This window comes from Phasianus colchicus, chromosome 40, assembly GCF_987193195.1.
Source record: "Phasianus colchicus chromosome 40, bPhaCol1.hap1.1, whole genome shotgun sequence".
Classification (NCBI taxonomy): Eukaryota; Metazoa; Chordata; class Aves; order Galliformes; family Phasianidae; genus Phasianus; species Phasianus colchicus.
The window spans coordinates 2,253,837-2,273,194 of record NC_143475.1 but is presented as its reverse complement, the minus strand read 5'-3'; the positions used below and the strand labels follow the sequence as shown (position 1 = coordinate 2,273,194).

The 19,358-nt window shown below is 61.6% G+C and overlaps 3 protein-coding genes across 8 annotated transcripts in view; 2 read left to right on the top strand and 1 right to left on the bottom strand.

Annotated features, from left to right (window-relative positions):
• Positions 1 to 351: 351 nt before the first annotated feature.
• LOC149913246 (bolA-like protein 2) lies at positions 352 to 3,409 on the bottom strand. The gene is made up of 3 exons (XM_090130393.1): positions 3,253 to 3,409; positions 2,222 to 2,319; positions 352 to 1,240 (listed from the first exon to the last, which is right to left on the bottom strand). The coding sequence occupies exons 1-3, from the start codon at positions 3,322 to 3,324 to the stop codon at positions 1,132 to 1,134; spliced, it is 279 nt and encodes a 92-aa protein (XP_089986519.1). The 5' UTR covers positions 3,325 to 3,409; the 3' UTR covers positions 352 to 1,131.
• A 91-nt stretch (positions 3,410 to 3,500) lies between these two features.
• Positions 3,501 to 17,447, top strand: CLN3 (CLN3 lysosomal/endosomal transmembrane protein, battenin). 4 transcript variants are annotated; one of them, XM_090130389.1, is made up of 14 exons: positions 3,501 to 4,108; positions 4,469 to 4,525; positions 4,743 to 4,818; positions 5,064 to 5,120; positions 6,099 to 6,178; positions 6,293 to 6,378; positions 7,942 to 8,014; positions 9,458 to 9,604; positions 11,341 to 11,452; positions 12,800 to 12,868; positions 14,001 to 14,056; positions 14,818 to 14,911; positions 15,802 to 15,942; positions 16,843 to 17,074. In XM_090130389.1, the coding sequence occupies exons 2-14, from the start codon at positions 4,494 to 4,496 to the stop codon at positions 16,960 to 16,962; spliced, it is 1,143 nt and encodes a 380-aa protein (XP_089986515.1). In that variant the 5' UTR covers positions 3,501 to 4,108; positions 4,469 to 4,493; the 3' UTR covers positions 16,963 to 17,074. The 4 variants fall into 4 exon arrangements, with proteins under 4 accessions (XP_089986515.1, XP_089986514.1, XP_089986516.1 ...); XM_090130388.1 differs by lacking the exon at positions 14,001 to 14,056 and having other exon boundaries at positions 16,843 to 17,447; XM_090130390.1 differs by lacking the exon at positions 12,800 to 12,868.
• Positions 17,437 to 19,358, top strand: part of LOC116241591 (eukaryotic translation initiation factor 3 subunit C-like) — a 50,324-nt gene continuing 48,402 nt past the window's right edge. The window contains exons 1-2 of one of the 3 annotated variants that reach the window (XM_090130385.1): positions 17,437 to 17,524; positions 18,114 to 18,224. In XM_090130385.1, the coding sequence (XP_089986511.1) occupies positions 18,127 to 18,224 (98 nt within the window). In that variant the 5' untranslated portion in view covers positions 17,437 to 17,524; positions 18,114 to 18,126. Of the gene's footprint in view, positions 17,525 to 17,687; positions 17,808 to 18,113; positions 18,225 to 19,358 lie in introns of those variants that run through there. The other 2 variants (XM_090130384.1, XM_090130387.1) reach the window with 2 other exon arrangements.

Below are 19,358 nucleotides of genomic sequence, written 5' to 3'. Positions count from 1 at the left end.
CCCCTCCCATGGACCACCCCCAATAGCTGCCCCCCATAGCCTCCCCCCCTTCAGTGGAACCCCATAATAGACCCCCCCAACCCCCCCCCGGTCCTCTCCCCTCCAACAGACCCCTCCTCAAAAGACCCCCCCCCCCAAATAATAACCCCCTGTGGACCCCCCCCCCAATAAAGCCCCCAGCACCCACCCCCCAATAGACTCTCCCCAATTCACCCCCCCCAATGGAAGCCCCCTGCCAATAGCCCCCCCCCATTCTTCCCCCCTCCCCATTTCCAACTTGTGAGACCCCCGGCCCCCCCCCGAATTTCTCTCCCCCCCCCTTCCCCCCCCCCAATTAGCGTTAATTGCAAGTGAATAAAAAAATGTTTCTGTCCCTTTAATGACAGCCTCGTGGGCGGTCCCAAGGAGGGGGCGTGGCCTGCGCCAAGCCCCGCCCCCCGTCATTCACAACCCGAGAGGGGAGGGGGTACAGCTGGCCACGCCCCCACGCCAAAGCCACGCCCACTCCAATTACAAAGCACTGGAAGGGGGCGGGGCCACGATAAGGGGGGCGGGGATGTACGGAAAGGGGCGGAGTCACGTGCATCTGTTGTGGCCAATTGGAGGGGGCGGGGTTACATGGAAGGGGGCGGGGTCTCGGAGGGGGCGTGGCTACAGGGAAACTGGCCTCCGAGGAGCAGGTTCAGAAAGGGGGCGTGGCTACAGGGAAAGGGGCGTGGCCTTTGGATCGATCACGTGGGAGGGCAGGGCTGCACTGATTGGGTGTGGCCATGCGAGGGGGCGTGGCATCTGGTGATTGACACGTTCTGGCCACGCCCCTTCCCCTTAAGCCACGCCCCTTTGTATTGACCCTAACGGCTGCAAGCGGAATGAACGGGGCCGAGTTAATTAACAGAGCTGCTATTTAAGAAAATTAACTGGGGAGCCTTAATTTAATGAAAACCCGTAATTAGGGTCTGCTCAATTAAAACCAGCTAGGAATAACGAAAGGTCCATAATGAGGGTCTTGAGAGGTCAATGGAAGGGGGGGGGGGGCTTGATGGAGGGGGGGGTGGGGTCCTTCCTCTGCCTCCCCCCGAGCAGGCGGGCAGTGCCACGTGACAGGAAGTGACGTCACGGAGGGGGCGTGTCTTAGGCTGAGCCCGCCCCCATCTCGGCCGCCCACTGCTCGGGGGTCAGCGTGCGCTGCTCCAAGGCGTGGATCCGACCCAGGGCTGCACCCAGCGCTGCGTTCACCAACCTGGGGGGGGGGCTGGGGTCAGTGTGGGGCTGGGGGGTGTGGGAGGGGGCTATGGGGTGGGGGAGTGATGTGGGGAGGTGAGGGAGCTATGGGGCTGGGGGGGTTGTGGGGAGGGGGGGGGTTGTGGGGGGTATGGGGCTGTGTGGGGCTGTGGGGTGAGGGGCTGGGGGGTCAGTGTGGGGCTGGGGGGTGTGGGAGGGGGCTATGGGGTGGGGGAGTGATGTGGGGAGGTGGGGGAGCTATGGGGCTGGGGGGGTTGTGGGGGGTATGGTGCTGTGTGGGGCTGTGGGGTGAGGGGCTGGGGGGTCAGTGTGGGGCTGGGGGTTGTGGGAGGGGGCTATGGGGCTGGAGGGACCTATGGGTTGGGAGGCTGGGGGGTCAATGTGTGGGGCTATGGGGGGCTGGGGGATCAGTGTGGGGCTGTGTGGGGTGTGGGAGGGGGCTATGGGGTGGGGGAGTGATGTGGGGAGGGGGGGGAGCTATGGGGCTGGGGGGGTTGTTGGGGTTATGGGGCTGTGTGGGGCTGTGGGAGGCTGGGGGGTCAGTGTGGGGCTGGGGGTTGTGGGAGGGGGCTATGGGGCTGCAAGGGGTGATGTGGGGCTGGGGGGGGCTGTGGGGTGGGGGGCTGGGGGGCTATGGGTGACTGTGGGGTGGGGGCTGGAGGATCAGTGTGGGGCTGAGGGGGCTGTTGGGGGGGTCTATGGGGTGCAGGGGGAGAGGTGTGGGGCTGTGGGTCCCTGTGGGTCTCTATGAATCTCTATGGGCATCTATGGGGTTTCTATGGGTCCTTATTGGGTCCCTATGGGTCTGTCTGGGTCCCTGTTGTGTCTCCATGGGGTCCCTATGAGATCTGTATGGAAACTCTATGGGGTCTCTATGGGTCCCTATTGCATCTCTATGGGTCTCTCTTTGGGGTCTCTATGGGGGTTCTCTGGGTTCCCTACGGTGTCCCTATGGGGTCTTTATGGGGTCACCCCATACCGGTGTCTCTGCAGCAGCCCCATTCCTCTGAACGCCGCCGCCACCACCAGGACCCGGAAGCTGCAGGCGCAGCGCGACGCCGCCGTGTCCTCAACTTCCTGTGGGGCACAGTGAGAGCGCCGCCCCATAGCAACCCCATAACCACCCCATAACTGCCCCATGACCGCCCCACAGTGACCCCATAACCGCCCCACAATCCCAAACCCCATCGCCATGCCTCATAACCCCATATCTCCGTATGCAGGACCCCACAACACCCCGCGGTGAACCCTATAAGGATCCCATAACCCCATAGGGGCCCCACCACCCCATAAGGACCCCATAACCCCACATGCGGATCCACAACCCCATATCCAAACGCATAACCCCACTAACAACATAAGAAAGTCATAAGGGCCTTGTAACCCCATATCCAAACCCACAACCCCATCAACCCCATAAAGACCCCACAGGGACCCCACCACCCCATAAGGACCCCAAAAGGGCCCCATAACCCCATAAGGCCCCATAAGGACCCCATAAATCCATATCTGGACCCACAACGCCATTAATCCCCTAAGGGCCCCATAATCCCTTAAGGACCCCATAGGGAACCCATAGGGACCCCGCCACCCCATAAGAACCCCAAAAGACCCCATAACCCCATAAGGCCTCATAAGGACCCCATAACACCATATCCGGGCCCACAACGCCATTAACTCCATAAGGACCCCATAACCCTTTAAGGGCCCCATGAGGACCCCATAACGCCTTAAGGAGCCCTTAAGACCCCATGAGGACCCCATAACGCCTTAAGGACCTCGTAAGACCCCATAAGAACCCCATAACTCCATATCTGGACCTACAACGCCATTAATTCCCTAAGGACCCCATAACGCCTTAAGGACCCCATAAGACCCCATGAGGACCCCATAACGCCTTAAGGACCCCATAAGACCCCATGAGGACCCCATAACGCCTTAAGGACCCCATAAGACCCCATGAGGGCCCCGCAGCCCCATAAGCGCCCATCGGGAGCGCGGAGCGCTGACCACGTGCTCGGCTCCCAGCTCCTTCCTCAGCCGCTCCCGCAGCGCCTCGGCGCTCAGCTCCAGATCCGCCATGGCGCCGCTTCCGCCCGCCCGGGACAGCTCGGCCAATCGGAGCTCGGATCGGTACCGGAGAAGGCGGGAACTTCCGGGATGGTCGTTCCCGGGAGAGCGCGGGGGGTTGTGGGTAACGAGGCGGATGTGGATCTTTAGCGAGGCGACGGGGTAGGACCGGATATGGTGGGAACTTCCGGACAAACCATTTCCGTTTACGCGCGGGGCATTGTGGGTAAAAAGGCGGAAGTGGATCATTAGCGAGGCAATGGCGGCAGGACCGTAAATGGCGACAACTTCCGGGCGATCCATTTCCGTTTACGCGCGAGGGATTTTGGATAGCGGGGCGGAAGTGCATAAGTAGTGAGGCAACGGGGCTAGGACCGGAAATGACGGAAACTTCCGGCACGAACCGTTTCCGTTTAAGCGCAAGGGATTGTGGGTAGCGAGGCACAGGTACACCATTAGCGAGGCAGCAGGTACGAGCGGCGGAAAAGGCGGGAATTTCCGAGTTAACCATTTCCGTGAGAGCGCGGAGGATTGTGGGTAACGAGGCGGAACTATATCATCATTGTGGCAACGGGAGAAGGACGGGAAACGGCGATAACTTCCGGGCTGGCCATTTCCGTGTGAGAGCGGGGCATTGTGGGTAGCGAGGGGGAAGCGCGCCGTCAGCGAGGCACCAATCACCGTGACCGGAAACGGTGGGGAAGGGTGCATGCGCATTCGCTGCGGCGGTCACGTGGTGCCGCGGTCACGTGACTTTTCCCGCAGCCGGCAGCGATGGCGGACAGCGATGGAGGCGGTGAGCGGGGAGCCGTCGGGATCCGTGGGGACGCGCGGGGACCCCATAGGGACAAATGGGGACACCCCATAGGGACACATAGGGACCCCATAGGGACACATAGGGGGACCCCATAGGGACACATAGGGACCCCATAGGACCCCATAGGGGCACACAGAGGTCCGTGGAGATTCAGAGGGCTCCACTGGGACCCATAGAAACCCATAGAGACCCCATGGAGACCCCATAGAGACACATAGAGACCCCATAGGAACCCATAGTGACCTATAGGGACCATGGAGACCTATTGAAACCCACAGGGACCCCATAGAGCCCCATAGCGCCCCATAGAGCCGCACAGCTCCCATTTCTGCCCCACAGACGAGGACCCCCCCCCCCATCCCGCATGGAGAACTGCCGCAACGGCGCCGCCTTCTGGTGAGTGGGAACCTCAGATCTATGGGGCGCCCCATAGATGTGGGTCGGGCAGTTATGGGGCGCCCCATAGATCTGTGTGTCGGGCACTTATGGGGTGCCCCATAGATCTGTGTTGGGCACTTATGGGGCGCCCCATAGATCTGTGTTGGGCACTTATGGGGCGCCCCATAGATCTGTGTGTCGGGCACTTATGGGGCGCCCCATAACTGTGGCTCAGGCTTTTGGGGCTGTGCAATAACTTCCCCTATGTGGTGATGCTGAGCGCCGCCCACGACATCCTGCGGCCCAATCAGGTGAGGCTCTGCCCCTCTTGGCCCCGCCCCATCGTAGCCCCGCCCCCAATGATTTCACCACGCCCCCTTTCCCCCCTGCCCGATTGGCCCCGCCCCCGTATTTGGCCCCGCCCCCTCGTTGGCCCCGCCCCCTTTCTCCCCCACGCTGTGCCCCCACCCCTTCTGGCCCCGCCCCATTATCTGACCACGCCCCTTGTTTTGGCCCCGCCCCCGCGCTGAGGCTCCGCCCCCTCTGTTGCCCCCAGCTGCCCCCCGCCCCACAGAACGGCTCCAGCCCCGACTGCGGCCCCATCTCTACTGGGGTGAGCGGGGCTGTGGGGCGGTTATGGGGCGGTTATGGGGCGGTTATGGGGTGGTTATGGGGTGGTTATGGGGTGATATGGGGTGTTATGAGGTGGATATGGGGTGGTTATGGGGTGATATGGGGAGCTATGGGGGGCTATGGGGGGCTATGGGGTGGTTATGGGGTGGTTATGGGGCGCTATGGGGTGATATGGGGTGGTTATGGGGTGTTATGGGGTGGTTATGGGGTGATATGGGGTGGTTATGGGGGGCTGTGGGGTGGTTATGGGGTGATATGGGGTGCTGTGGGGTGGGCTGGGGGCGTTACGGGGTGTTATGGGGCTCTATGGGGTGGTTATGGGGTGGTTATGGGGTGCTGTGGGGTGGGCTGGGGGCGTTATGGGGTGTTATGGGGCTCTATGGGGTTATGAGACCCCACTTATGGGTCCAGGCCGCACTTATGGGGTAGAATTGTGGGTCTGGGCTCTCAGTGGGGCAGCCCATAAATCAAATGTCCCTATGGGGCGCCCCACAACTTATGGGGCACCCTATAACTCATGGGACACCCCACAACTTATGGGGCACCCCACAACTTATGGGGTGCAACTTATGGGGCACCCCACATCTCATGGGACACCCCACAACTTATGGGGCGCCCCACAACTCATGGGGCACACTATAACTCATGGGACACCCCACAACTTATGGGGCGCCCCACAACTTATGGGGCATCCTATAACTCATGGGACACCCCACAACTCATGGTGCACCCCACAACTTATGGGGCGCCCCACAACTCATGGGGCACCCCACAACTTATGGGGCACCCCATAACTTATGGGGCGCCCCACACCTCATGGTGTGCCCTATAACTCATGGGATGCCCCACAACTCATGGGACACCCCACAACTCATGGGGCACCCTATAACTCATGGGGCGCCCTATAACTTATGGGGCACCCCACAACTTATGGGGCGCCCCACAACTTATGGGGCAGGCGGTGCTGCTGGCCGACATCCTGCCCTCGTTGCTCGTCAAGATGGCCGCCCCTTTCGGGGCCCACCTGCTGCCCTACAGGTGAGTTATGGGGCGGCCCTATAAGAAGCCCCACGGGGCGGCGGCCCTGCGAGGATCTGTGGGGCGGCCCCATAGAGGCTTCACGCCGTCGCCCCATTGATTTCTGCCCCACAGCATCCGCGTCGTCGCCGTCGCCGTGGCCGCGTGGGGGGGCTGCTCTGTCGTGGCCAGCGGGGCCGGGGTCGGGGTCAGCCTGGGGGGTGAGTTGTGGGGTCGCTTATGGGGTTATGGGGTTATGGGGTTATGGGGTCGTTTATGGGGTTATGGGGTCGCTTATGGGGTCGCTTATGGGGTCGGGTATGGGGTTATGGGGTCGGGTATGGGGTTTTGGGGTCGGTTATGGGGTGGGGGGCTGCTCTGTCGTGGCCAGCGGGGCCGGGGTCAGGGTCAGCATGGGGGGTGAGTTGTGGGGTTGTTTATGGGGTCGCTTATGGGGCGGGTATGGGGTTATGGGGTCGCTTATGGGGTCGCTTATGGGGTGGGTATGGGGCTATGGGATTATGGGGTTGGTTATGGGGTTGTAGGGTTGGTTATGGGGTGGGGGGCTGCTCAGTCGTGGCCAGCGGGGCCGGGGTCGGGGTCAGCATGGGGGTGAGTTGTGGGGTCACTTATGGGGCGGGTATGGGGTTATGGGGTTTTGGGGTCGATTATGGGGTTACGGGGTTGGTTATGGGGTCGCTTATGGGGTGGGTATGGGGTTATGGGGTTATGGGGTCGGTTATGGGGTTACGGGGTCAGGTATGAGGTTGGTTATGGGGTTGTAGGGTTGGTTATGGGGTTATGGGGTTGGTTATGGGGTCGGTTATGGGGTTGTAGGGTCGGTTATGGGGTTATGGGGTCGGTTATGGGGTTATAGGGTTGGTTATGGGGGTGGTATGGGGTTATGGGGTCGTTATGGGGTTGTGGGGTTATGGGGTCGGTTATGGGGTCAGGGAGTTATGGGGTTATGGGGTCGGTTATGGGGTTATGGGGTCGGTTATGGGGTTATGGGGTTGGTTATGGGGGTGGTATGGGGTTATGGGGTCGTTATGGGGTTGTGGGGTTATGGGGTCGGTTATGGGGTTATGGGGTCGCAGAGGGGTGTTTATGGGGTGTTTATGAGGTGTTTATGGGGTTTCCATTTATGGGACGTTTATGGGGTCACACAGCTGTGTTTATGGGGTCTCCATTTATGGGATGTTTATGGGGCCGCACAGGGGTGTTTATGGGGTGTTTATGGGGTCTCCATTTATGGGGTGTTTATGGGGTGTTTATGGGATGTTTATGGGGCCGCACAGGGGTGTTTATGGGGTGTTTATGGGGTGTTTATGGGGTATCCATTTATGGGGTGTTTATGGGGTGTTTATGGGGTTGCACACGAGTGTTTATGGGGTGTTTATGGGATGTTTATGGGGTCTCCATTTATGGGATGTTTATGGGGTCGCACAGGGGTGTTTATGGGGTCTCCATTTGTGGGATGTTTATGGGGTCGCACAGGGGTGTTTATGGGGTCTCCATTTGTGGGATGTTTATGGGGTCGCACAGGGGTGTTTATGGGGTGTTTATGGGATGTTTATGGGGTCTCCATTTATGGGATGTTTATGGGGTCGCATAGGGGTGTTTATGGGGTGTTTATGGGGTGTTTATGGGGTGTTTATGGGGTCGCACAGGGGTGTTTATGGGGTGTTTATGGGGTCTCCATTTATGGGATGTTTATGGGGTCGCACAGGGGTGTTTATGGGGTGTTTATGGGATGTTTATGGGGTGTTTTTGGGGTCGCACAGGGGTGGCTCTGGCCAGCGCCTCGTCGGGTCTGGGCGAGGTGACGCTGCTGACACTGAGCGCGGAGTACGGCAGGTTTGTGGGGTCTGTGGGGTTTGTGGGGTTTGTGGGGTTTGTGGGGTTGTGGGGTTTGTGGGGTCTGTGGGGTTTTGTGGGGTTTGTGGGGTTGTGGGGTTTGTGGGGTCTGTGGGGTTTGTGGGGTTTGTGGGGTTGTGGGGTTTGTGGGGTCTGTGGGGTCTGTGGGGTTTGTGGGGTTTGTGAGGTTTGTGGGGTTTGTGAGGTCTGTGGGGTCTGTGGGGTTTGTGAGGTCTGTGGGGTCTGTGGGGTCTGTGGGGTCTGTGGGGTTTTGTGGGGTTTTGTGGGGTTGGGGGATTTATGGGGTTGGGGGGGTTCTATGTGCTCTTATGGGGTTCCTATGGGGTTGTGGGTGTTTATGGGGCGGGGGGGTTCTATGGGCTTTTATGGGGTTCCTATGGGGTTGGGGGGGTTCTGTGGGTTGCTGTAGGTTTGGGGGGGTTCTGTGGGGTTCCTATGGGGTTGGGGGGGATTTATGGGGTTGGGGGGGTTTATGGGGTTGGGTGGGTTGCTATGAGCTCTTATGGGGTTGCTATGGGGTTGGGGGGTTCTGTGGGGTTCCTATGGGGTTGGGGGGGATTTATGGGGTTGGGGGGGTTCTATGGGCTCTTATGGGGTTGCTATGGGGTTGGGGGGTTCTGTGGGGTTGCTATGGGGTTGTGGGCGTTTATGGGGCGGGGGGGTTCTATGGGCTTTTATGGGGTTGCTATGGGGTTGGGGGGTTCTGTGGGGTTCCTATGGGGTTGGGGGCGTTTATGGGGTTGGGTGGGTTGCTATGGGCTCTTATGGGGTTGCTATGGGGTTGGGGGGGTCTGTGGGGTTCCTGTGGTGTTGTGGGCGTTTATGGGGCGGGGGGGTTCTATGGGCTCTTATGGGGTTGCTGTGGGGTTGTGGGCGCTTATGGGGCGGGGGGGTTCTATGGACTCTTATGGGGTTGCTGTGGGGTTGTGGGCGCTTATGGGGCGGGGGGGTTCTATGGGCTCTTATGGGGTTGCTATGGAGTTGGGGGGGTTCTGTGGGGTTCCTGTGGGGTTGTGGGCGCTTATGGGGCGGGGGGGTTCTATGGGCTTTTATGGGGTTCCTGTGGGGTTGTGGGCGTTTATGGGGTTGGGGGGTTCTATGGACTCTTATGGGGTTGCTATGGGGTTGTGGGCGCTTATGGGGCGGGGGGGTTCTATGGGCTCTTATGGGGTTCCTGTGGGGTTGTGGGCGCTTATGGGGCGGGGGGGTTCTATGGGCTCTTATGGGGTTGCTATGGGGTTGGGGGGGTTCTATGGGCTCTTATGGGGTTGCTATGGGGTTGGGGGGGGTTCTATAGGGTTGCTATGGGGTTTGGGGGGATTTATGGGGTTGGGGGGGTTCTGTGGGGTTCCTGTGGGGTTGTGGGCGCTTATGGGGCGGGCGCTGCTCCGGGGCGCTGCTGACTGTGGGGCCGCCCCACAGCTCGGCGCTGTCGTGCTGGGCGTCGGGCAGCGGCGCGGCGGGGCTGGGGGGGGCGGTGCTGTACGCGGCGCTGACGCAGGGGGGGCTGCTGAGCCCCGCCACGGCGCTGCTGCCGCTGCTGCTGCTGCCCCCCGCCATGCTGGGCAGGTAGGGGGCTGGGGGGGGGGGGTATGGGGGATATGGGGGATATGGGGGATATGGGGTTTGGGGGGGTTATGGGGTGGGATATGGGGTGAGGGGGGGGATATGGGGGGTTATGGGGTGGGATATGGGGTGAGGGGGGGGATATGGGGGATATGGGGAATATGGGGGATATGGGGGATATGGGGGATATGGGGGATATGGGGTGGGGGGGGATATGGGGGAAATGGGGGATATGGGGTGAGGGGGGGGGATATGGGGGATATGGGGGATATGGGGTGGGGGGGGATATGGGGGAAATGGGGGATATGGGGTGAGGGGGGGGGATATGGGGGATATGGGGGATATGGGGTGGGGGGGGATATGGGGGAAATGGGGGATATGGGGTGAGGGGGGGGGATATGGGGGATATGGGGGATATGGGGTGGGGGGGGATATGGGGGATATGGGGGATATGGGGGATATGGGGTTTGGGGGGGATATGGGGTGGGATATTGGGGATATGGGGTGGGGGGGATATGGGGGTTATGGGGTTTGGGGGCATTATGGGGTGGGATATGGGGTGGGGGGGATATGGGGGGTTATGGGGTGGGGGGGGTTATGGGGGGGGATATGGGGGGCATATGGGGTGAGGGGGGGATATGGGGGATATTGGGGGTGTGGGGGCGATATGGGGGGGATATTGGGGGGTTTGGGGGGGAAATAGGGGGGTGAGGGGGGGATATGGGGGATATGGGGGGGGATATGGGGGATATTGGGTGGGGGGGGATATGGGGGATATGGGGTGGGGGGGGGTTATGGGGTGGGGGGGAGATATGGGGGGGGATATGGCGGATATTGGGTGGGGGGGGGATATGGGGGGTTATGGGGTGGGATATGGGGTGAGGGGGGGGATATGGGGGATATGGGGGATATGGGGTGGGCTGGGGGTGTGGGGGGGAAATGGGGTGAGGGGGGGATATGGGGTGGGATATGGGGGGGATATGGGGGGGGATATGGGGGGGATATGGGGGGGATATGGGGGGTTATAGGGTGGGATATAGGGTGAGGGGGGGGATATGGGGGAGGTTATAGGGGTTATGGGGTTTGGGGAGCTTATGGGGGGGGTTATGGGGGGGGATATGGGATGGGGGGGTTATAGGGGGGATATGGGGTGGGGGGCATATGGGGGATATGAGGGTTGCGGGGTGGGGGGGGGTTATGGGGTGGGATATGGGGTGAGGGGGGGTTATGGGGGGGGATATGGGGTGAGGAGGGTTATGGGGGTTATGGGGTTCGGGGGCATTATGGGGGGGATATGGGGTGGGGGAGGTTATGGGGGGGATATGGGGTGAGGGGGGGATATGGGGGGGATATGGGGTGGGGGGCGTTATGGGGTGGGATATGGGGTGGAGTGGGGGCTGGGGTTTATGGGGGGGATATGGGGGGGATATGGGGTGAGGAGGATTATGGGGCGGGATATGGGGTGGGGGGGGGGATATGGGGGGGATATGAGGTGAGGGGGGGGACTGGGGGGTTATGGGGTGTGGGGGGGGATATGGGGGGATGTGGGGTGGGGGGGTGGGATATAGGGTGAAGGGGGGGTTATGGGGGGGGGAAGGGGTGGGATATGGGGTGGGGGGGGTCTATGGGGTGGGTTATGGGGTGTGGGGGAGTTATGGGGTCTCTATGGGGTCTCTATGGGTCCCTATGGGGTTTCTATGGGGCAGCCCCACATCCTCCCCCCCCCCCCCCCCCCCCAGTTTCTTCTTCCTCCTCCGCCCCCCCCGCCCCCCCCCCGAGCAGCGGCCGCTGTTGGAGCCGCGACCCACAAGTGTGGGGCTGAGCCAGGAGGAGAGGAGGGCGGTGCTGAAGGTGGGGGGGGTTATGGGGTGGGGGGGGGGTATTATGGGATGGAGGGGGGTTATGGGGTGGGGGGGGTATTATGGGGTGGCTGTGGGGCAGCCATGGGGCAGCCGTGGGGCAGCTATGGGGCAGCTATGGGACGGCTGTGGGGTCTCTAGGGGCAGCTGTGGGGCGGCTGTGGGGCAGCTATGGGGTATCTATTGGGCAGCTATGGGGCAGCCATGGGGCAGCCATGGGGCAGCTATGGGGCGGCTATGGGGCAGCTATGGGGCAGCTATGGGGCAGCTATGGGGCGGCTATGGGGTATCTATGGGGCAGCTATGGGGCAGCCATGGGGCAGCTATGGGGCAGCTGTGGGGCAGCTGTGGGGCAGCTGTGGGGCGGCTATGGGGCAGCTATGGGGCAGCTGTGGGGCAGCTGTGGGGCGGCTATGGGGTGGCTATGGGGCGGCTGTGGGGTATCTATGGGGCAGCTGTGGGGCAGCTGTGGGGCGGCTATGGGGTGGCTATGGGGCGGCTGTGGGGCAGCTGTGGGGCAGCTGTGGGGCAGCTGTGGGGCAGCTATGCGGTCTCTATGGGGCAGCCATGGGGTGGCTATGGGGTATCTATGGGGCAGCTATGGGGCAGCTATGGGGCAGCTGTGGGGTATCTATGGGGCAGCCATGGGGCGGCTATGGGGTATCTATGGGGCAGCTATGGGGCAGCTATGGGGCAGCTGTGGGGTATCTATGGGGCAGCCATGGGGCAGCCATGGGGTATCTATGGGGCAGCCATGGGGCAGCCATGGGGTATCTATGGGGCAGCCATGGGGCAGCCATGGGGTATCTATGGGGCAGCCATGGGGCAGCCATGGGGTATCTATGGGGCAGCTGTGGGGCGGCTATGGGGTATCTATGGGGCAGCTGTGGGGCGGCTATGGGGTATCTATGGGGCAGCCATGGGGCGGCTATGGGGTATCTATGGGGCAGCCATGGGGCAGCCATGGGGTATCTATGGGGCAGCTGTGGGGCGGCTATGGGGTATCTATGGGGCAGCCATGGGGCAGCCATGGGGTATCTATGGGGCAGCCATGGGGCAGCCATGGGGTATCTATGGGGCAGCTGTGGGGCGGCTATGGGGTATCTATGGGGCAGCTGTGGGGCGGCTATGGGGTATCTATGGGGCAGCCGTGGGGCGGCTATGGGGTATCTATGGGGCAGCTATGGGGCGGCTATGGGGTATCTATGGGGCAGCCATGGGGTGGCTATGGGGTATCTATGGGGCAGCTATGGGGCGGCTATGGGGCATCTATGGGGCAGCCATGGGGCGGCTATGGGGCAGCCATGGGGCAGCTCGGTGTGACTGCGCCTCCCCTCAGGTGCTGCTGCGCAACGCGGCGCCGCTGAGCCTCGTTTATTTCTGCGAGTATTTCATCAACCAGGGGCTGGTGAGCAGCGGGGGGCGGGGTTGTGGGGTTTGGTTGTGGGGTCTGTGGGGTTTTGTGGGGTTTTGTGGGGTTGTGGGGTCTGTGGGGTTTGTGGGGTTTGTGGGGTCTGTGGGGTCTGTAGGGTTGTGGGGTCTGTGGGGTCTGTGGGGTTGTGGGGTTGTGGGGTTTTGTGGGGTCTGTGGGGTTGTGGGGTCTGTGGGGTTGTGGGGTTGTGGGGTTTTGTGGGGTTGTGGAGTCTGTGGGGTCTGTGGGGTCTGTGGGGTTTGTGGGGTCTGTGGGGTTTGTGGGGTTTGTGGGGTTTGTGAGGTCTGTGGGGTTTGTGGGGTCTGTGGGGTTTGTGGGGTTTTGTGCGGTCTGTGGGGTTTGTGGGGTCTGTGGGGTTGTGGGGTTTGTGGGGTTTGTGAGGTCTGTGGGGTTTTGTGCGGTCTGTGGGGTTTGTGGGGTCTGTGGGGTTTGTGGGGTTTTGTGCGGTCTGTGGGGTTTGTGGGGTCTGTGGGGTCTGTGGGGTTTTGTGGGGTTTGTGGGGTCTGTGGGGTCTGTGGGGTTGTGGGGTTTGTGGGGTTTGTGGGGTTTGGTTGTGGGGGTCTGTGGGGTCTGTGGGGTTTGTGGGGTTTTGTGGGGTCTGTGGGGTTTTGTGGGGTCTGTGGGTCTGTGGGGTTTGTGGGATCTGTGGGGTTTGGTTGTGGGGTCTGTGGGGTTCAGTTGTGGGGGTTGTGGGGTTTGGTTGTAGGATTCAGTTGTGGGGTTTGGTTGTGGGGTCTGTGGGGGCTGTGGGGGCTGTGGGGTTTGGTTATGGGATTTCTTTATGGGATGTATAGGATCTGTGGGGTTTGTTTATGGGGTTTGTGTATGGGATGTATGGGATCTATGGGATTTATGGCATTTATTTATCGGATTTATGGGATCTATGGGGTTTGTTTATGGGATTTGTCTACGGGACCTATGGGATCCAGGGGGGACTTATGGGGGATCTATGGGGCTGGGGGCTTTATGGGGCCGCGGGGATCTATGGGGGATCTGTGGGGCAGAGATGTGGGGCTGGGGGCTCTATGGGGCGGGATGCTATGGGGCGGGATGCTATGGGGCCGGGGGTCGCTGTGGGTCCGGCCCCAAAGCTGCCGTCGCCCCACAGCTGGAGCTGCTCTATTTCCCCACATCGTGGCTGACCCACAGCGAGCAATACAGATGGTGAGCTGTGGGGCTGCCCCATAGATGGGGGAGCTGCGCGGGGCTTACGGGGTGCTATGGGGGGATATGGGTGCTATGGGGTGCTATGGGGTGGTATGGGGGGATATGGGGGGGATATGGGGTCTTATGGGGTGTCTATGGGGTGCTATGGGTGCTATGGGGCGCTATGGGGCACTGAGGGGGCGCTATGGGGCGCTGTGGGGCACTGATGGGATGCTATGGGGCACTGATGGGGCGCTGTGGGGCGCTGTGGGGCGCTGTGGGGCGCCGTGGGGCACTGATGGGGCGCTGTGGGGCACTGATGGGGAGCTATGGGGCACTGATGGGATGCTATGGGGCACTGATGGGGTGCTATGGGTCACTGATGGGGCGCTATGGGGCGCCGTGGGGCACTGATGGGATGCTATGGGGCACTGATGGGGCGCTGTGGGGCACTGATGGGGCCCTATGGGGCACTGTGGGGCACTGATGGGGCGCTATGGGGCGCTATGGGGCACTGATGGGGCGCTGTGGGGCACTATGGGGCGCCGTGGGGCACTGATGGGATGCTATGGGGCGCTATGGGGCACTGATGGGGCGCTGTGGGGCACTGATGGGATGCTATGGGGCACTGATGGGGCGCTGTGGGGCACTGATGGGGCGCTGTGGGGCGCTATGGGGCGCCGTGGGGCACTGATGGGGCGCTGTGGGGCGCTATGGGGCGCCGTGGGGCGCTGTGGGGCGCTATGGGGCGCTATGGGGCGCCGTGGGGCTGCCCGCAGGTTCCAGCTGGCCTACCAGAGCTCCGTCTTCGTTTCCCGGTCGTCGCTGCGCTGCTGCCGCTTCCGGCGCATCTGGGTGCTGGCGCTGCTGCAGGTCTGCCCCACAGCCAGGGCTGCCCCATAGCCGCCCCATAGCTGCCCCATAGAGGCACCATGGCTGCCCCATAGAGACCCCATAGCTGCCCCATAGCCACCCCATAGGGACCCCATAGCTGCCCCATGGCTGCCCCATAGAGACCCCATAGCTGCCCCATAGCTGCCCCATACAGACACCATGGCTGCCCCATAGAGACCCCATAGCTGCCCCATAGCTGCCCCATGGCTGCCCCATAGAGATATCATAACTGCCCCATAGCTGCCCCATAGCTGCCCCATAGATACCCTATAACAGTTCTAAGATACCTCAAAACTGCCCCATATGGACCCCATAGAGACCCATAGAGACCCATATGGACCCCATAGAGACCCATAGAGACCCATAGGGACCCATAGGGACCCCATATGGACCCCATAGAGACCCATAGGGACCCATATGGACCCATAGAGACCCCATAGAGACCCAATAGGGACCTCATAGGGACCCACAGAGACCCATAGGGACCCATAGGGACCCCATAAGAACCCTATAGAGACCCACAGAGACCCATAGAGACCCCATAGGGACCCATAGGGACCCCATAGAGACCATAGGAACCCCATAGAGACCCATAGAGACCCCATAGGGACCCCATAGAGACCCGTAGGGACCCCATAGAAACCCCATAGAGTCCCATATGGACCCCATAGAGACCCATAGAGACCCCATAGGGACCCCATAGGGACCCATATGGACCCCATAGAGACCCATAGAGACCCATAGAGACCCCATAGGGACCCCATAGGGACCCATAGGGACCCCATAGAGACCCATATGGACCCATAGGGACCCATAGAGACCCATAGTGCCCCCATCGTGCCCCATAACCGCCCCCCACCTCCCCACAGGGGCTGACCGCAGGGACCCTGCTGTGGGCCGTGGTCTCCCATTGGCTGCCTTCCTTTGGCCCCGCCCTCGCCCTCGTCCTATTGGAGGGGACCGTCGGGGGCGGGGCTTACGCCAACGCCTTCTGCAACGTCAGCGAGGAGGTGCGGCGCTAGGGGGCGCTGTGGGGGGGCTGGGGGGCTGTTATGGGGGGCTATGGGGGGGTATGGGGGGTTATGGGGTATTATGGGGAGATATGGGGGGTTATGGGGGGCTATGGGGTGCTATGGGGGGCTATGGGGTGGGTATGGGGAGATATGGGGGGTTATGGGGGACTATGGGGTGGCTATGGGGGTTGTTATGGGGTGGCTATGGGGTATTATGGGGAGATATGGGGGGTTATGGGGTAGTTATGTGGGGCTGTGGGTTGTTATGGGGCGCTATGGGGTGTGTATGTGGAGATGTGGGGGGTTATGGGGCGCTATGGGGTGGGTATGGGGACATATGGGGGGTTATGGGGCGCTATGGGGTGGGTATGGGGAGATGTGGGGTACTATGGGGGGCTATGGGGTATTATGGGGAGATATGGGGTACTATGGGGGGCTATGGGGTGGTTATGGGGTGCTATGGGGGGCTATGGGGTGGGTATGGGGAGATATGGGGTGCTATGGGGGGCTATAGGGTGGGTATGGGGAGATATGGGGGTTATGGGGGGCTATGGGGTGTTATGGGGGCCTGTGGGGTGGCTATGGGGGTTGTTATGGGGTGGCTATGGGGTATTATGGGGAGATATGGGGGGTTATGGGGTAGTTATGTGGGGCTGTGGGTTGTTATGGGGCGCTATGGGGTGGCTATGGGGTGCTATGGGGGCACTGAGGGGCTATGGGGTGGCTATGGGTGGCTATGGGGTGGCTGTGTGTCTGTAGGGCGGGAGTACGGGGGGCTTTGGGGTGGTTATGGGGTGGCTGTGGGTCCTTATGGGGTCCTTATGGGGTCGCCATGGGTCCCTATGGGTTCCTACGCGACCCCACGTGACCCCCGCCTGGCCCCGCCCCCTCCCCCAGGCCCCGCCCCCCGCGCGCACGCTGGCCGTTTCCGTTTCCGCTCTGTCGGACTCCGTCGGCATCGCGGCAGCGGCGGCGGCGGCGGTGGGGGCGCACCGCCTGCTGTGCCACGTGACCTGAGCCACGTGACAGCGAAGCCCCCTGCGGCACGTGACGCGAGGAAACATTCGACACGTGACCGGAAAAAAGGCCCGCCGTCACGTGACACTACAACCTTCCACCCCCCCCCCCCCCCCCCTTTCGCCCCTTTCCCTGGGGCACGTGACTCCGGAAAAAAGCCCCTCGCCACGTGACCGCTGGAAACATCGCGAGACCGGGAAAAGGCCCCAAGTCACGTGATCCCTTAAACATCGCGAGACGCGAAAAGCTGAAGATGGGGGGGCCTTTGCGTCACGTGACCCCGGAAAACCTCGGGAGACGGGAAAAGCTTTTGTGTCACGTGACCCCGGAAACATCGAGAGACTGAAAAGAAGCCCGCGCCACGTGACTCATTTATTTCCTCGTGACCCCGGAAGCTCCGCTGCACGTGGTCAATAAAGGTCTCGCCCCCCATTGGCCGCCCGCTGTGTGGGCGGGGCTTGAGGCTGGGGAGGGAGCGGAAGTTACGTGTCGCGCTCTTCCGCCGGAAACGGACTGTCGTCACTTCCGTCGCGCCATCTTGCGCGGAGTGTTGAGAGCGCCTGTGAGCGCGGGGGGGAGGGAATCTGTGGGGCGGGGATCCGTGGGGCCAGGATCCGTGGGCCCGAGCTGTGGGGCAGAAATCCGTGGGGCGGAGCTCCGCTCCTCCCATTGGTTGCGCCATTGAGTGGGCGGGTCTTCTGTTGATTGTGGCGCCGTCGCGTTTTGTTGGCGTCACTTCCGGCGGAAAGGGGCGGTTTAAGCGGGGCGGGACTTCCGGCGCGTTCTCTTTTACGGCGTTCGCTTGGCGGCGTGCGGAGCTGCGAGCGCGTGGGGCCGCTGGTGGGGTTTGTGGGGCCGTTTGTGGGGTTTGGGGGCCGTTTGGGGGCCGTTTGTGGGGTTTGGGGGCCGGGTTTGTGGGGCTGGGGGCCGTTTGGGGGGTCGGGGTCGGTGTGGGGCCTGTGGCGTTGCTATGGGGCCCTATGGGGCGGGGTGGGGTTCTGTGGGGCGGCTATGGGGCCGTTATGGGGCCGTTATGGGGCCGGGCTCTGTGGGGTCTGGGCTCTGTGGGGTCAGGCTCTATAGGGCCGGTCTCTATGGGGTTTGGTCTCTGTGGGGCCGCCCCATAACCGTTCCCCCATCTGACCCCGCAGCGCCGTCGTCGCCATGTCGCGATTCTTCACCACCGGATCCGACAGCGAATCCGAGTCGTCTGCGTCGGGAGATGAGCTGAGCTCCAAACCCACGGCGGGGAACTACAGCAAGTGGGGCCATATAGGGCCGTATGGGGCCATATAGGGCCGTATGGGGCCGTGTGGGGCCATATGGGGCCGTGTGGGGCCATACAGGGCCTTATAGGGTCTTATGGGGTCTTATAGGGGGGTTATGGGGTCACATAGGGGGGTTATGGGGCGGTTATGGGGGTGCACTGAGCTCCAACCCCACAGCAGGGCACTACAGCATATATGGGGTCTTATAGGGTTGTATGGGGCTTTATAGGGTCTTATGGGGTTTTATATGGGGGTTATGGGGTCACATTGGGGAGTTATGGGGCGGTGAGCTGAGCTCCAACCCCACAGCAGGGCACTACAGCATATATGGGGCCTTATAGGGTTGTGTGGGGCCGTATAGGGCCGTATGGGGCCTTGTAGGGTTGTATGGAGTCTTTTAGGGTCATGCAGGGTCTTATAGGGTCTTATGAGGTCTTACAGGGGAGTTATGGGGTCACATAGGGGGGTTATGGGGCGGTTATGGGGGTGAGCTGAGCTCCAGCCCCACAGCAGGGCGCTACAGCACTTATGGGGCCATATAGGGCCGTATGGGGTCTTATAGGATATCTGTGGGGTGGGTATGGGGCAGTTCTGGGCTATCTATGGGGCAGGTGTAGGGCCGCTGTGGGGTGGCTATGGGGTATTTTTGGGGCAGTAGTGGCAGATGTAAGGGGCGGTTATGGGGTGGTTTGGGAATATTTGTGGGGTGGTTATGGGGCCGTTATGGGATATCTGGGAGCGGTTATGGGGTCTCTATGGGGCAGCTATGGGGTGGTTAGGGGGTATCTATGGGGCGGTTATGGGGCGGTTATGGGGCGGTTATGGGGCGGTTAGGGAGTGGTTAGGGAGTGGTTAGGGGGTCTCTATGGGGTGGTTAGGGGGTGGTTATGGGGTATTTGTAGGGTGGTTAGGGGGTGGTTATGGGGCGGTTAGGGAGTGGTTATGGGGTCTCTATGGGGCAGTTATGAGGTGGTTATGGGGTATTTGTGGGGTGGGTATGGGGCGGTTAGGGAGTGGTTATGGGGTGGTTATGGGGTCTCTATGGAGTATTTGTGGGGTGGTTATGGGGTATTTGTGGGGTGGTTATGGGGAGGTTAGGGGTTACTTATGGGGTGGTTATGGGGTGGT